The sequence below is a fragment of the Penicillium hispanicum genome (assembly GCF_028827665.1).
Source record: "Penicillium hispanicum strain IBT 35686 chromosome Unknown utg000004l_segment0_segment0, whole genome shotgun sequence".
Taxonomy (NCBI): domain Eukaryota; kingdom Fungi; phylum Ascomycota; class Eurotiomycetes; order Eurotiales; family Aspergillaceae; genus Penicillium; species Penicillium hispanicum.
Genome location: NW_026623196.1, coordinates 1,658,177 through 1,673,402, shown reverse-complemented (window position 1 = coordinate 1,673,402; position 15,226 = coordinate 1,658,177). Strand labels below are relative to the sequence as shown.

Here is a 15,226-nt window from a genome sequence, read left to right as displayed (position 1 = left end):
TATCGTGCGCGTTCTCCTTTGGGGCCGCTGCAGGTTTAGCTTGCTGGGGTTACACAATCTGCTACGTGGTGCTTGGAGAACAGATATGAGATCAGGATGGACACTGCCAGATGCAGCGAGAGCCAATCTGGGACCAAGATTGACGATGGCTTGCTTCGTGTTTATTGTTGCATGAGATCGTATCTCCTAAGTAGGCAAAAGTGCATCGGATACGACGGATAGCGTCGAAGTGTGTATTTCAAAGCGATGCACAATAGGCAAAATACTGAATATTATGGAGCATCGCCTTAGAATCATCTCCACCCCAGCTGCTCCCCCAAATTAAATTCCCGAATCCTCTTGCTCAATCCCCAATGCTGTGTCGTATGCCTTCCAAGTATCACAACCTTGCTTCAGGGACTGGTAATCGATCAGACTCTTAATCTCGTCATAACGTTCCACAAATTGCAGTGCAAGACCCATCGATTGATGCCACCCAATATGGCAATGCATCAGCCAAGCGCCGGGGTTATCGGTCTCAAAGGCAATAAGCAGATGTCCCCTGCCCATGAGCATCGCGGTGTCTCTCCGGGGCGGATTCGACGAGATGATGCTGCCATCCCAAGCACCCACTCCCTGCGCCAGAATAAAGAAATCATGGCCGTGTAAATGAATCGGATGGGCCACCGGTATCGTGGTGTTGATCAGGAGGTAAACCCATTCGTTGGGCTTGGGTACTTCGATGACGCCACTCGCGTTGGGGAAATGCGTGTCTCGATCGTATATCTGTAGTAACGTGGGGTCGTTCCACTCTACTTCCATCGAGGTGTCGTTCAGGTACCAGCGAAAGAGATTATTGGTGGTTTTGCCCACGGTCACATCCTCCATAGACTCCCAGTCTGCAGGTTCGATCGACTTCGGGACTATTGGCACCAGGTTGCGCAGGTCTTCATCCACACAGCCATCGGTGTAGTGATAGGCATTGGTCTGCGGTATGCCTACCCTTGAGTGGTAGTGAAGGATCCCTTTGATGTCATCGACGTTGTCGTTCTCCGAGCATGCTGTCTGGGGTATTGCCCGAATCCAAAAGTTGTCCGCGACTCGCGCTGTTTTAGCGGTGACAATCACATCATAGCGCTGGCCTATTGAATTGCAATTAGCAGGGCCTCCAATAACGATGTGACGGATCGTTTACCAACTCCAATATTGATATATTGGGTCGTATAGGGTCTGATTGGTACAAAATCCATTGCAATGATGGTCAGGACGTGGTCGTCGATCATAAACTTCCAGAGCGTATCAACCGCTGCATTCACCAGCCTGAGTCGATATGATTTGCCTTGGTTGACTCCCATAGTAAACCGAGAACCCGTCGAATTATAAACATTCGTCCCATTTATCAAGCCGGTATCCAGAGTTGGCGGACCAACAGTCTGGGCGTGAGTGTAAAGCTCATCCGCTGTCAGATGAGACCAATCATTTAGAAACAAAACTCCCTTGTCCTCGTCATAGTTCGCGCTTGCAGGTCCATTGATGACTATGCCGCCAAAAACACCCTCCCAGGCCTGCAAGCCAATATGAGAGTGGTACCATGAGGACCCATATTGGACTGCACGCCACTTGTATGTGGTGGATGACCCCGGCGCCGTAGGGCACTGTGTGATAGACACGACTCCGTCATTGGAGTTGGTGTAGTTCTGGCGGATACCATGCCAGTGAATGCTACTGCCGTTCTCAGCGGTATTCAAGCGGTTTGTGACGTGCACAATAATCTCGTCTCCCCAGTCCGCATAGACCGTAGGGCCAGGAAAAGTGCCATTGACCACCGTTGCAAAGCGGGGAATTCCATCTGGCGCAATGGTCTTTTCCTCGATTGAGAACCAGTATTCACGGGTGACACCCGTCTCTGGCACAATTGTGGTATAATCGGTATGGATGCTATATTCACACCACTCATGTCGCGCAATCGCCACATTGCCGGGGCATCTCTTTGGTTTGGGAGAAATTAAGTCTCGGGGCTCCAAGCTTCGAGACTCGAGGAATGGAAGATAAAATGCCGCCGTACTCAGGGCAGACGTGGTGATCAAGAAGGCTTGGAGCTTCATGATAGTGAACAATGGAATCTCCAATGGAGTAAACAATCAAGCTCCCGAGAGGTCTGTAATTTCGCCCTCTCTCACACAACACAAGAGCTTTGTTTACGACAGCAAGCGTCTGTCGCACGGAATGTCTCACGATGCACTCAGGTCGGCGTCTGATCATTGTTAGCCTATATATACATCAGACTCGCTGGAGTATAGGGCCCCCCAAACCATGCGGTGTGGTCTATCAAGCAAGACCCTCTTCCCACGAGGGCAGCTGCACCGCTTCTTCATTGGGAATGTTAGTTGATAATATCTATATTATCATCCAAGGTAGTTGTCAAGATCGCGCAAGACGAAGCGAGACCTGCATCGTATCTGGGTGGATCAATCCCACCCGGCCTTAGGCTCTTGCCCTGTGAGGCTGGTCAGCCATGTTTTCCCATGTTGTCCACTGCATGGCCCCAAGGCCCATGGTACTTGCTGAGTGGTTTGGGTTCAAGCCAGGTAGCTTCGCTGTACATGCATGGAAGTAGGGCTTGGAGGCTCGCCAACCAGGCGGGTACGCCTGCATGTCTCGGTCTGTCCGCGGTGGAGGCTGATGATTCCCATCCGGTGAAGGAAGGTAACGCATTTTCCATGCGACCAGGCTTGCGTTGATTCAAAGATTGCATCTTCGGAATTCTCCGGCCCTCTCGAGTTCGCGTATCGCTCAGTCCAGGTGGGAATATGTCTGGATATTCAGCGGTCCTGCAGTGAGGCAGGCATGAAGTGGCGTCTGCATTCAACATTGGGCAATATTCGCGCTAAGCGCTAATGTGTGCTGTCTCTAGAGGATTGGTGAGACGGTCCGTGATCTCAAGGAGAATGGAGAAGCATGAGGCTGCAGGTGAAGTGCAGCAGAAATTCCTCGACTCGCGGATCAACCAAACGGGAGATTCAAATTTGGCATCTGGAATCTGTACGTGAAAGCGTCAGGGGAGGGGTAGTTGTACGCGTGTCCTGTGAGGTACAAATTTATGAGGAAGACAGGGTGGTGGGATATAATTTCCGAGGGCAACACCTCAACTTCCAAGTGCTTTCATCACCTTTCTTTTGCCGAGAACCCCTTCCAAATCATGAACCTTTGAGGTTTTTGCATATACCAGAAGTGACGTATCAGTGGCTTGCCTGCTTCCTAGCGTCCAATCATGGTTTGTTCAATTCTGCTACTTTCCTCGGGCCCTGCGGCTTTTGGGATTCTCTGCTCTGCTCAGCCTCTGACTCGCGAAACAGACACCGAGCTTGGCATCTATACATCCGGCGACAATATCAGTGGACTACAACTCGACTACACAACGGTGATAGGATTCACCTATTTCTGATGGATGTATGGGCGATATGTCATAGAAGTGGAGGGGACAAGCTTCTACGCCGAGTCGGTGACCGTGAGGACGATTGCGTCTTCAACTGATTTGGTTCTCAGCTAAGACCATCTGGAAAGAGAGCCTAGTATATACGCAGGGATATTATGGATATCGATGGCAACCTCGAGATTGAGTGTGAGGTTTGCTCCGGAAGCAATGGGGGCTATTCTTTTCCTGTATGCCACTGCGGCAGACAATCAACTTGTCTACTGTAGGAGCTCACGGAGCAGTAAGTTTCCTATCGCTTCATGCGAGTTCCTACTTTAACCGCTGGCACCTCGTGTGCATGGAAGCAATCCGGTCTAGATCCCTGCTGGATCATGCATAGCGATGGATCCCGATCGATCGGCCAGATCGCCCGTCGACTCTTGCCACGTCAGTATCTCAGCCCACGTTCGTATTGACTTCGGGGACAAAGGAAGCTGGCGACAGCTCGGTGTCCTCGCCATCCCCACGTCGGCACTTACAACCCCAGTTGTTCGTCTTTCTCCATGGCAGTATACCGTGGGTCGCGCGACCATCAACATGACCAAGATACCTAGGTAACCGTTGGCAAGAAGGTCATCGATCGCCCCGGTTACACTTGCCGAGCTGCCCTTGTAAGGCTGACTGCCATCCCCGATTCTCCCTTGGTGCATCCGGGCATCCCGATTTGCTCAGGCAAACCCAAGCACTCGGGACTTTCTTGCATGAGTTCATGGCGGAAAATCCCCCATTGCAATGGGGCCACGGGTATGATTGTCAAAACGTTAAGTGACGCGGGTTTTGTTGTCGAGAGACTTCCGACACGTTACCTCTCGACCAAGGAGCGGTAGGCCAGCTCAGGCGGCCAGGCTCTCCATGGCTGTGGCTCCATATAACCCCCGTATAGCTCCTATCATTTGGGTGTCAGCCGAGGTGCAGTGCTTGTGCCAGCAGTGTCTTATCCGGGATGCACATACGTCTGGGTCCCAGAAGTGGCTTTCCTATGCTGGGAAATAGCGTCGGTGCATCTGACACAGCGCAATGTGTAACCAGAGCGAGAAGTCTCTTGGGGCGGATTGCGCTCCTCCGCAGACTGTAGACCGCATCTGGGCACCTCGACGAGGAACTCATGTCAAGCTGGAGGGCAGCCCCTTTTCCTGTTGAAGAATCATTACCGATGGCAATCACTGGTCATCTATGCAGCCCCCACAGGTGCCAGGCTCAGTGATAATCCCCACGCGACTCTCATGTGTTAGGACTTGATGCTGGCTCTTTTCGGTGCGAGCCACTTCAGACTGATCATGATCCTGTCCGCTAATTGTAGCGAGCCAAGTTTCAACCCGATTATTCTCTTTGTGTCTGTTCTTCTGGGAGACTCGCTCATCCGCCTCATCAAGCTCCTCACCGTAGTCATCTTCTTGTCTCCATATTTCTTGAAGCAAATCGTCATAGTATATCTTCTCTGGAGGTAAACCCTCTCCACCGACCACAAACCAGTGAAAGATATCTATTGAAGCCTCTTCAGAAGCCTCTCGTTCAGAATCAAGTTCCTTCTTCTCAAATGAATGGCTGGCTTCCTTGATGTCTGGGGTGTTAGAAAGCCCCTCAGCCATAAAAGATGGATAACTTCTCAAAAACCCATTATCTTGTATTGTCGTACCATCCTCTAATTCCCAGTTCCAATGGTCGTAATGGTATTCGTGTCGAGGGCATTTCAGATGTGATGTAACGCGAAGTGCACAATTTGTTGTTGAAGATACTCCGCATGGTTCCCAGGGCGTCATGGGCCTGTTTCCGTAGCTCATATCATCTTCTTCGGTCGGAGGGAGGTTTAATAAACGCCACACGTCTGGTCTTGAGATGTATGCAGGGTCCTCACAGGTATACGGACCTGAGCCTGTATCATCCATAAAGCTCTGAGGGGCGCCAGTCCAAGGAAAGCCAACTGATTCAACAGGTGGCCTTCCTCTCCTTACCTTTTGAAGGAGTTTGGGGCCCATCCCACTTGCTGCTGCTCCAATCCAAAGAGCGCCAACACTTGGTCGGCGAATCGCACCTATCAGAGCCATCAACTCTTGGTCCTTGCCTTCTGCGGCATCCCCTAGAACTTCTTCAAGAACCGGGTGTAGCCACTGGCTGACCATATTGCAAGGAACGTCGGGTTGCCAGAATGCTCCACAGAGTGTTGATATCATTACTTCCGGGCTGCAACTCAGTGTCATATAGTAAGGCAGGTCGTCTCTCATATTCATCCATATCCGTGAAGGACCATCTGGTGTGACAGTGGGTATGTTACCGCCATGGGCTCTTGGAACCGGGAGTTCAACATCCGTGCCATAATATCGATGCATTGGAAAGGACATCGCAATTGTGAGAGAAATGGGAAATTGGCTTCCTAGACCATGGAAATGCGCAAACTGCAGCAGAGCATCGAAAGCTTCTTCCGAGGATAAAGGCGTTTGAACAGAAGATATTGAGCCTTTGGAATGTAGCGAGCCTCTTCCTTGCTTGATGATGAAAGATTTCTCACGTGTGCGAGATACTGTCCAAGGAGTGACAAATTTCTCATTCAAGGTTGCTTTCCATCCTTCACGTTTTGCGAGTATTGCAGACCACCACCGAACAACTTTTGGGTCCATATCCGTGGCCCCTATGTCGATAATGAAAGGCTCTTCTGGTGGGCTGTCAACTTTCTTGTCGAAGCAATCGGCTTGCGAAGTTGTGTAGCACATGGTGGCACTTCCTCCTTGCATTTCAACAAGCCGTGCGGAGAGCACATAACACCAACCAATCGCAAGGATTCCTAGAAAGTTGGGTCCTGTGGTTTTCTCTGTCTTTGTGCCAATCCAATGGCCAAAGACACGCCCACAAAAACTGTACGGGATCGCACGACTGGTGCCAATCTGGATCAAGGCAGGTTTCGTCGTCTCTTTATTGACCGCATCGCAGTTTGAGTCTCCCGTCACTTTCCAGGTGGAGGAGACTAGCGAGCAGAGGGCGAGATCCAGAGTAACTCCCAAAGGATATGCGAATGGTGATTTCAAACGTCCTTGGAACTTTGGGATCTTGTGAAGGGCCAGTTGGGGGTTTGTAAAGTTTGGGGTCAACCCATTGTCCAGGAAGTCATAAGCGAGTGACGCAGTGTGATACCAGGACGCTCGACTCATTTCCAGCGCCGTATGCTCTTGCTCTTTTGAAGGTTGGAGAAATTCATTGTCTCTGATGACCTGTTGCTGTCGACTTAGCGTGAACGATTTTGGGGAAGGACAAGACTAACCAAGGAAAGGTTCGGGGAAATAGGGGGATTCCGCTGTTCTATCGTTGTAGAAGTGGTCTGGCACATTTCGAACAATTCCAAAGACTCTGAGAGCATGAGCTATTAGGAAGGCCTTTCGAGCATGAACAGGTTGGAAGAGTTGGCCCTGCAAGGGGCGGACTAGGGGGTTTTGTGCTTTGGGTAGTGAAGCTAACGTGGCTCGAGCTCGGAAATACAACGACATCATAAAATGCTACGTACATAAATACATAGATATAGCCCTGGGGAGAACAACAGGACAGCGAGATGATGAATACACGAAACGAGTCCATCGTGTCAGAGTCGAACTCGGTAAAACGAATTATTATTCCTAGGCCAGAGCAAGCAGGGTGCAACATGTATGTATTGTACATAGTCAGCGTATCTACCATGCTAATGCGGTCCGCCCCCCTCAATCACACTCTCTGCATAGAATATGCGCGCTTTTAGCCCCTAGGGCGCTAATCTATTACATATTCACAGAAAATCCCTCCCCATGAGAGATCCTACAACATACACGTGTATAGAACGCCCTCGGGCTTGTGCCGGCCATTTGGCCTTATCTTGACAGAAGGCTTTGTGGATAGTCTTTTACTTAGAATTCTCTCATCTTGACTTGAAAATGTCAGTACATCGGCAAGTCCGTCCGCTTGGGGCCCCGGACGGCACTCCGACTGAGGCACGAATTGCACTTTTCAGCACAACATTATTACGCGTCGACAGTCCAGGTCTCTAGATGTGGCCTGATGTCATCTGCGCTGCAATCCTCCAGGGAATCAGACAACCGGACCGCCAGCATAGTCTAAGCCGAATTTCAAGATTCCAACATCTCAGGGTAGCGAATACGACACCTTATGTCCAAATGGGCAAATTCCGTACATGCTTCTATATACAGAATTCGATTGAACCAAGGGTAAATGGGAGATGGACAGTGCCCTTGAACATGAGCAGCTTCATTCCACTTCATTCCAGCCTATGTTGACAATAGCGCTCCCAATCAGAACATTGAAGACACATCAATGCTCCAGGGGATTCGCTTTAGGCGGCGCTGTGGTCCAACTCTCGACCCCCTCAGGAATATCGACAATCGCATGCTGCGTCCAGACATGAACAATCCCCTTCATCATCTCGCGGTCTAAACCCTCAAGACATCCACCCTTGACATTGGTAGTCGCTGCAGAACTTGGCTTGTCTCCCGACGCCGGAGGTATGGCATCACGGAAGCGATGCAATAGACGGGAGCCACAATTCTTGCAGAATAGCCCCTCCATTTGCCGGCCCGTGGGCGTCGTTCGGATGTAGCTTCCCACCAGGTCGGCAACTGATGGTAGCAATTCAAAGTAGGGGAAGATGGCTGTGATACCAAAGGCAGAAGAGCTCTGGTGGCGGCATTCGGTGCAGTGGCAGGCCTGGAGCCTGAGGGGCCTGTCTGCCGATGTGGTGAACTCAATTTTGGAGCATTGGCAGCGCGCTTTCATTCCCATTGTTGCGAACGAGACTGCTCAGAGGAAAACTGGTGGTGAAAGTGGTTGGTTTATGGTTGGTTGACTGTTGCAAGAGGTTGTGGAGGATGGTGAGGGGTCGGAGATGAGTCAAGATACGCGTTGGCTGCCCAGAGACCAGGAGTAGCAACTTGTAATCATGCCGTGCAGCTATCATGAACTACCGGCAACCAGCTAGCATACTCTCAACTTCAAAACATCTACGGAAGGGATATGACGTGCTTTCCATGCAATGGAGGGCGAGCTGTTGCCCTCATCTTGGGAGGGGATTTAGTTACTTGAGGACGCGTTCATGAATGAGATCATCCCAGCGATTTCTTCTTGTTAGCAACTGCCACGAAAGCCATACAAGACTGATTTGTAAAGCCCTCGATAAAAGCCGCGATCCGAATTCCTGTTCAGTTGAACGAGCCGATAGGCCAAATATACCTCTCGAGCTCCGGATGATCCACCAACCCGCCAAAGTATGGACCCGCATGCTTGATGCGTGAGCTAGTCATCGTCACCCGGGTGGTGGCAGTGACAGTGACAGCAGCATGGCCACTGGAGTCGGTTGAGACTTCCATCAAAGCAGGTTCATGTCAGCGCATCAGCGGACAAGCAAGCCAAGGTTGTCATTGTTAATCCACGGTTGCCTGACTTGCATGAGATCCGTCTGCAGGGGCATCATCGGCACAGCTGCACCGATCGACTCTTCCAATGAGCCACATAGGGGCCTGTGCATAACTGGTCTGCATTATCTGGCCTCATGGTATTTATAGTCCTAGGCAACATTCCGGGGGGCGCTGTCATTTGGATGTGCACGACTGAAAAGATCGATGTGCGTACAGGAGTCTATTTTAGGAGAAACTACAAGCCTCTTCCTTATCTTCCATACCAGAAGAGGCATTCTTTTTGCAGATACCCCCATCACAATGTGGGAGATCATCCCACCCACTACAGACTCACCCCGCTTCCACGTCCTGAGCATCCTTCGCTAGTTAGTGGCTTCTTCCCAATCCGGTACTGAAGAAAGCAGGGGGGAGGAGCAGAGAAGGGAAATCCAGACCTATACCCACAGCGGGGTGAGCTCGGTGCAACTTTCCTCACAAATCAAAGCCTGTCCCCCTCGAGCTGATGGCTCATCTCCTGAGTCACATTCTGCAGGAGGGGGGGCTTACCGTGATGGTGGGGAGGGAAATCAATGATAGTCACTCTTCCGAGACAACCGCACACATCCAGGTCAAAAGCAAACCAAGCGTGAGAGGAAAAGAGGCGCAATTAGGGACATCCATGGATCTGAGCCAATCAGCGGGGGGTGCTTTCCTCCCTCCTCGCGTGTTGATAGGTGTCGGCTGATCGGGCGTAGAGGGTGTCCGGCGGTGCTGGTTGGCCGGGTTGGATAACGCTGAGGGGCTGCAGGTCAAGAAAGACAAGAACGGCGCTGATGTCTGAGTGGCCGATGCTTGCTAGTGCCCGGACGTCACCACACGCGAGTCAGGACGCGTGCGAATCACAGGACAAGCAGGGAGCGTCCACGCATGACCCCCGGGGCGATCAACCGCGCCCTGGCTGGAGATCGGCCCCCTCTCCTTCCTTCTCGAGCGCCGCCACTAGCATCCGATCGGGCTGTGGATGATCCCGTCCTGGGCGTAATGGCATAGTGTGATGGAATCAATGGCTCCGATGCTTTCTGCGGTGCCTTGGAACGGCGAACATCTCGGGTGGTCACCAGGCGACGCCGCGTGGTGGAATCCAGGGACCCGGACATAAAGGTCGGAGTCACCACGGTTTCACCGGTGCCTGCTCCGATAGCGATTAAAAAGAACGTGCATTCCTCCTCCGGAAGGCAGCTGCACATGTTGGATCTTCATCGCCCATCCGAACTGGTCTGTACGGCTGAGTTGAGTTGAAAAGCTGGCCAGGCCCCGGTCGTTATCAGGAGCTGGAACAACTTCCCCACTGCTGAACCTCGGGCTGCACGCTCGCATGCTGTGCGCGGCAAATTGGCGGAGGGCTTCGGACTGGGAAAGGCCAGACGGATAATACGATCCGCCGTGGTCGTCAGCATTGGTAAGTTCAGACGTTCTGGATTTGTGTTCTGGACCGCTGGCTGTGGTCCAGGAACCGACGCCATCCGCACCGGGACGGGCCAGAACCATGAGGATTCCATGAAAGTGGCAGACTGGTGGAGCCGACTGGATTGAAAGAGCGCGAAGAGAGAAAAGAGAGAAAATGACGCCATGGGCGCAACGGGGCCGTGGAGCCGAGAGGAAATCCCCGCCAACGCTAACAAACGGCATAGAAAACGATGCGCAGGAAACACTTCAAATCGTCGCCCCCCGTGCTGATCTCACCTTCTTCATCTCCTCCCTCGTCTCCATCCTCGTCCTCTGCCTCCTTGTATCCCTCCTCGCTCAGCTCCTACTCTCCCTCCTACTCCGGTGCGTCTCATTTTCATCTCATTGGACTCTCGATCCTTCCTTGATACATTCCTCTCTCCGCTCGACACGTGTGGCATTCCCACTTCCATTCCATTTCTGATCGCCTGCATTGTAGGTCTCTCCGGCTCGCATCGTTCGTCGCCATACCGGCCCCGAGATCATCTCGAAAGTCTGATTCTCAAACACGGCTACCCCACTCCGGTCTCCCTGTCCTCCTTGCGAGACTTGACGGCCACTTCCTCGGCATATAACCCGCCCTCCCCACGCTCGCGGCCCCATCGCTGGGACTCTCCTCCCATCGACGCCTTTGACTCTCTATCGCTCTCTTCCTCCACTCGCCCAATCCCCATCCCCAGACGGCCGGGTCCCATCTACGACGACGATCTTCCCGTCACACCGCTCACCGGTCGTTTCGACCACGACGATTATCTTGACGATTGGCGGCGAGCCTCGTTGTCGGCCAAGTCACGGCACATTCTTCCCTCGCGCTCTGGCCGCCGTGGCCGATACTCAAGCATGCGTTCTGACCAGTCTCCCTACTACTCGCCAGTAGCGTCCCCTACCATGTCTCCCCGACGTCCTAGTTCCCCGCAGCCGCCGCGCTCGCGGACACAGACTCCAGCGAAATCTATGCCAGCTTTCCATCTCGGCAATCTGCCCCGCTTCCACCCCGCCGTGTACCAGGCCAGCCCTACTTCTCACGCGGTGACCGCCCAGCCGTCGTCCCCTCGGCAGTCGCGACAGCACACCTATCGCACCTCGTCGGGGTCACGCGACATGAAATGGCAGTACCGTGAACTGCTGGACGGCTCGAACCAAAGCCCGTCCGCTCCGCGTCTTGATCCTCTTCGAAGCCCTGGGCCCGTCACGCCGCTGGCCCTGGAAGCTGGCGACTATCTGGCGGGTGGATCCAGCAGCACGATTGAGCGTGTTCCGCGCGACAGTGCAAACCAGCACTCAGGGCCCTCGCCAGAGCTCGTCGAGAAGCTTCTTACCCGCGAGAATGAGAAGGCCCGCCAAAAGAGTCGCAAATCCGCCAAGGGCCGGTGACGAGGTGGCTGCAGCCGATTATACTTTCCATCGCACGCACTTATTGCAGCTACTGCTCCTGCATCTGGTCCAAGTTTCTTTCTCTCAGATTCTTTTCTTGCGCTATCTTATCTGATCTTACCCTTTTCCCCACTTTGTTTACTGGGCACAGAGTCTCGAGTTCTTATTGTTGTTTCCCTGGTGTTTTGGGCATGAGAAAAAGAGGACCTCCAGAACTAGAAGGTCAGGCCACTGTGCAGTTTCCTCCAGTTTTTGCCTTTTCTTCCTTTTTCTTCTTTGCATGTTTTGCGCTTCTCATCCCCGGTCTTATGTTTTCACCGACCACACTTGGTGATCTGTCCAGGGTTGACTTTTTCGCATACGAGATCATGTGTCTATACCCCCATTAGTCTACCCTTATGAGCATACCAGTCCAAGAACTGCCCGACATTGAGCTATCCAATGCATTTCATACTTGAAGGCTTCTGAAACCTTCAATTTTCTACTATATTTCGCTCTGCATATAAGTATTTTCATCCAGGGAAATTAAAGAGAGTCTACGAGATGAAGCCGGCAAACTGTTAAATGATATCTTTTTGTTAACACTTGCACCCAAACCGCACATCCAGGTTGTAGCATGGGTCTTGGAATTTGGAACTACATCGAATTTCTTCCTACATCCGCTCTTTTATCAGACTGCCAGATTTGATCAAGTCGTAAAATCGTACAGAAACTGGAAACGACATGCTCGTCGGCCATTGTTGACTTGGGCTGGCGGAATTCGTTCTACGAAGAACCCTCGCTCACATCAAACAGAATCCTGAATTCGAATTCAGGATCATGCTGAACTCCTGATTTACCCGTGCGAATTGAACAATTCGAAAGTGAGTTGTAATTCCTAGCCATAGTCAGGCTTGTTCGCACTCTGGAGGCTGATACCAAATACCACAGAAAACCTTCTGCTTGCTTTGCATCAGCCATCCTGTGGTTTTTGTGTTCCTTTGGGGAATCGTTGACCAATGACCCCGTCTTCAGGGATTGCTCTTGATTCAGACGAATGTTGTCGAGGACCGCATCCCTGGTTTGCTGGTGGATGTGATTTGAAAAGTAGAGAATCTGATCAGCAGAGAGCCCTCGGCAGACGGGTTCCAAATGTTCTTCCGCGTGTTTGCTTGGTAAGTTATCATCCCAACCTTGGAACCATGCCTACAAGGTCGCCAGCAGGCACAGTGAACGGCATTTGAGGATCAATCGTTTCGGCTTTTCCGGAGACACAATAGCTCTAGTGTCCGCGCCGAACTTGTGGGGTGAGTATTCAGCGATGATATGACCGAAACAGAAATTTGACACCTGAGGTGATCATCGGCGGGAAGCGGAGCCCCCGGAGCTGGACGGTTGCTCCCCGAAGGAACCAGTGGGCGCGGGGCCTTCGAGGCAGATCGTCGAAGAAGTTCGTATTTCCCTTCTCACTCTTCTTAATTACTCTATTCTCACGTCCGCCTTCGTCCCAGGCACCTCGCGAACAACCTTTCACGGCAATAGCGTACCCCTTGCCGATACCTGCCGGGCCAAACACCTCACCGTTCCCTGGTCTAGTCGCGTGAGCAACCGTCGCTCAATTGAAGCGCCGCTGACACATTGATCCGTCTTCTTGGGGTCAAGCAATGTCACCGGCGCAGGTGCCTGTGTCGGGCTCGCCTGCATTCGAAATGCCAGAGCAACAACCTTTGAAGGCCGCGGGGAGCGGGACGAATCCGCCTGCTCCTGCGCCCGCACCCGCCACGACCAGCAAGAAAGACTACAAGGGCTTTGTGGGCGGAGTGTTCTCAGGAATTGCGAAGCTGAGTGGTAGGTTAACCCCGTTGCTTGCAGAATCCCTGGGATCAACACATTGATTGGCAAGTGCTAACAAATTGACTATCTAGTTGGCCATCCGTACGTTTCTTGAGCTTCCCCGTTCCGCTTCCTCCAACAACCCAAAGTTCGTGTAATAACCGCTGGATTTCATATGCAGATTCGATACAGTCAAAGTTCGTCTTCAAACCAGCAAAGACTCACATTTTCGAGGCCCCTTGGACTGCACTCTTCAGACTGTGCGCAAGGAGGGCGTGCGAGGGTTGTATAAGGGCGCGACACCACCGCTGGTCGGATGGATGATAATGGACTCTGTGTGAGTACTCCCGGGCCAGATAACTGCACGATCGCGGACACTGATTGGAACCCCGACTCAGGATGCTGGGATCATTGACGCTATACCGACGATTGCTTCTGGAAAATGTCTTTTCTAAACCACATCTTCGCGCCTGGATGCCATTCACGCGCAGTCAACCTGACCTGGCAACTCTCCCTACGATTGGCCATGGGATTGCTGGTATTATGTCTGGAACAACAGTCAGCTTTGTCGCTGCTCCGGTTGAGCACGTCAAGGCGCGACTTCAAGTGCAGTACGCTGCTGACAAGGCCAAGCGCATGTACAGCGGACCAATCGACTGTATTCGCAAAATTGTAAGTCAGAACAGAGTATACTATGTAGCGACTATCTGGCTCACAGACTCCTAGCTCCGTACCCATGGCATCAGCGGTTTATACCGCGGTCTGTGTGCTACCATTTTCTTCCGCTCTTTTTTCTTCTGCTGGTGGGGCTCCTACGACCTGCTCACGCGCTACATGAACGAGCACACCAACATGTCAGCGCCCGTGGTCAATTTCTGGGCTGGAGGAATTTCAGCTCAGGTCTTCTGGATCACTGCTTATCCGTCAGATGTTGTGAAGCAGCGTCTGATGACTGACCCGTTAGGCGGTTCTCTCAATGACGGGCAGAGACAGTTCCGCGGCTGGAAGGATGCCGCAGTGGCTGTCTGGAAGGAGCGTGGGTGGAGAGGATACTGGCGGGGCTTCCTGCCATGCTTCCTGAGAGCGTTCCCGGCGAACGCGATGGCGCTGGTTGCATTCGAGGGCGTGATGCGGAGCCTGCCATAAACAACGAGGGATTGTCCGCCCGAACAATGCTCCTGACATCCTGTACATATAGGCTAAGAAAGCCACCAAAATTGAATAGACCTAGAAAAATGTCTATACCTCATTGACCATAACTCACTGCTCATGGCCCTTCGATTCCATGATGTTGATGTGGTGCCGAATCGGCCGAGCTCCGGAATGTTGATACTGGCAGGCCGCATTCGGCATCCCAGGGCTCTCGGCCAGCTGTTTCTGGAATCCCGCGGTAAAATCTCGACAAAGCTGGCCTAGGATGTCCCTTGGGGATTCGCGATTGGACTAGGGCATTGTGATCGAGACTATAGCTGTATGGGGCCCACGCTAGCTAGGTTGTAACTATACTGAGCTTGGGGCCCTCCGTCGCATCTCTTTCCGGTCTACGAAAGATAGAAAATACCAAGACGCTACAGCTGGTCTTCCCTTCCTCTTCTTCTTCATCGCTTCTGTACCATTAGAAGGAGAAATTATCCTCGGAGGAACGCAACATTTGGCACTTGGAATAATTACTCGACTCTTTGTTGCCTCAGGCACCCGACGCCGTCTGATCGAC

At 52.2% G+C, this 15,226-nt stretch overlaps 5 protein-coding genes across 5 annotated transcripts; 2 read left to right on the top strand and 3 right to left on the bottom strand.

Annotated features, from left to right (window-relative positions):
* Positions 1 to 321: 321 nt before the first annotated feature.
* Positions 322 to 2,084, bottom strand: N7459_004391 (CAZyme family AA1; the record flags this gene model as incomplete). The annotated part of the gene is made up of 2 exons (XM_056943575.1): positions 322 to 1,121; positions 1,175 to 2,084. 2 exons carry the CDS (start codon positions 2,082 to 2,084, stop codon positions 322 to 324), a joined length of 1,710 nt encoding a protein of 569 aa, XP_056800458.1.
* Positions 2,085 to 4,614: 2,530 nt separating this feature from the next.
* N7459_004390 (uncharacterized protein) lies at positions 4,615 to 6,773 on the bottom strand (the record flags this gene model as incomplete). Its single annotated transcript, XM_056943574.1, has 2 exons — positions 4,615 to 6,657; positions 6,708 to 6,773. 2 exons carry the CDS (start codon positions 6,771 to 6,773, stop codon positions 4,615 to 4,617), a joined length of 2,109 nt encoding a protein of 702 aa, XP_056800457.1.
* A 968-nt stretch (positions 6,774 to 7,741) lies between these two features.
* On the bottom strand, positions 7,742 to 8,209 carry N7459_004389 (GFA family protein; the record flags this gene model as incomplete). Its single annotated transcript, XM_056943573.1, has 1 exon — positions 7,742 to 8,209. One exon carries the CDS (start codon positions 8,207 to 8,209, stop codon positions 7,742 to 7,744), a length of 468 nt encoding a protein of 155 aa, XP_056800456.1.
* A 2,308-nt stretch (positions 8,210 to 10,517) lies between these two features.
* N7459_004388 (uncharacterized protein) lies at positions 10,518 to 11,700 on the top strand (the record flags this gene model as incomplete). Its single annotated transcript, XM_056943572.1, has 2 exons — positions 10,518 to 10,650; positions 10,766 to 11,700. 2 exons carry the CDS (start codon positions 10,518 to 10,520, stop codon positions 11,698 to 11,700), a joined length of 1,068 nt encoding a protein of 355 aa, XP_056800455.1.
* A 1,643-nt stretch (positions 11,701 to 13,343) lies between these two features.
* On the top strand, positions 13,344 to 14,658 carry N7459_004387 (uncharacterized protein; the record flags this gene model as incomplete). Its single annotated transcript, XM_056943571.1, has 5 exons — positions 13,344 to 13,527; positions 13,605 to 13,614; positions 13,694 to 13,849; positions 13,911 to 14,184; positions 14,239 to 14,658. 5 exons carry the CDS (start codon positions 13,344 to 13,346, stop codon positions 14,656 to 14,658), a joined length of 1,044 nt encoding a protein of 347 aa, XP_056800454.1.
* Positions 14,659 to 15,226: the final 568 nt, after the last annotated feature.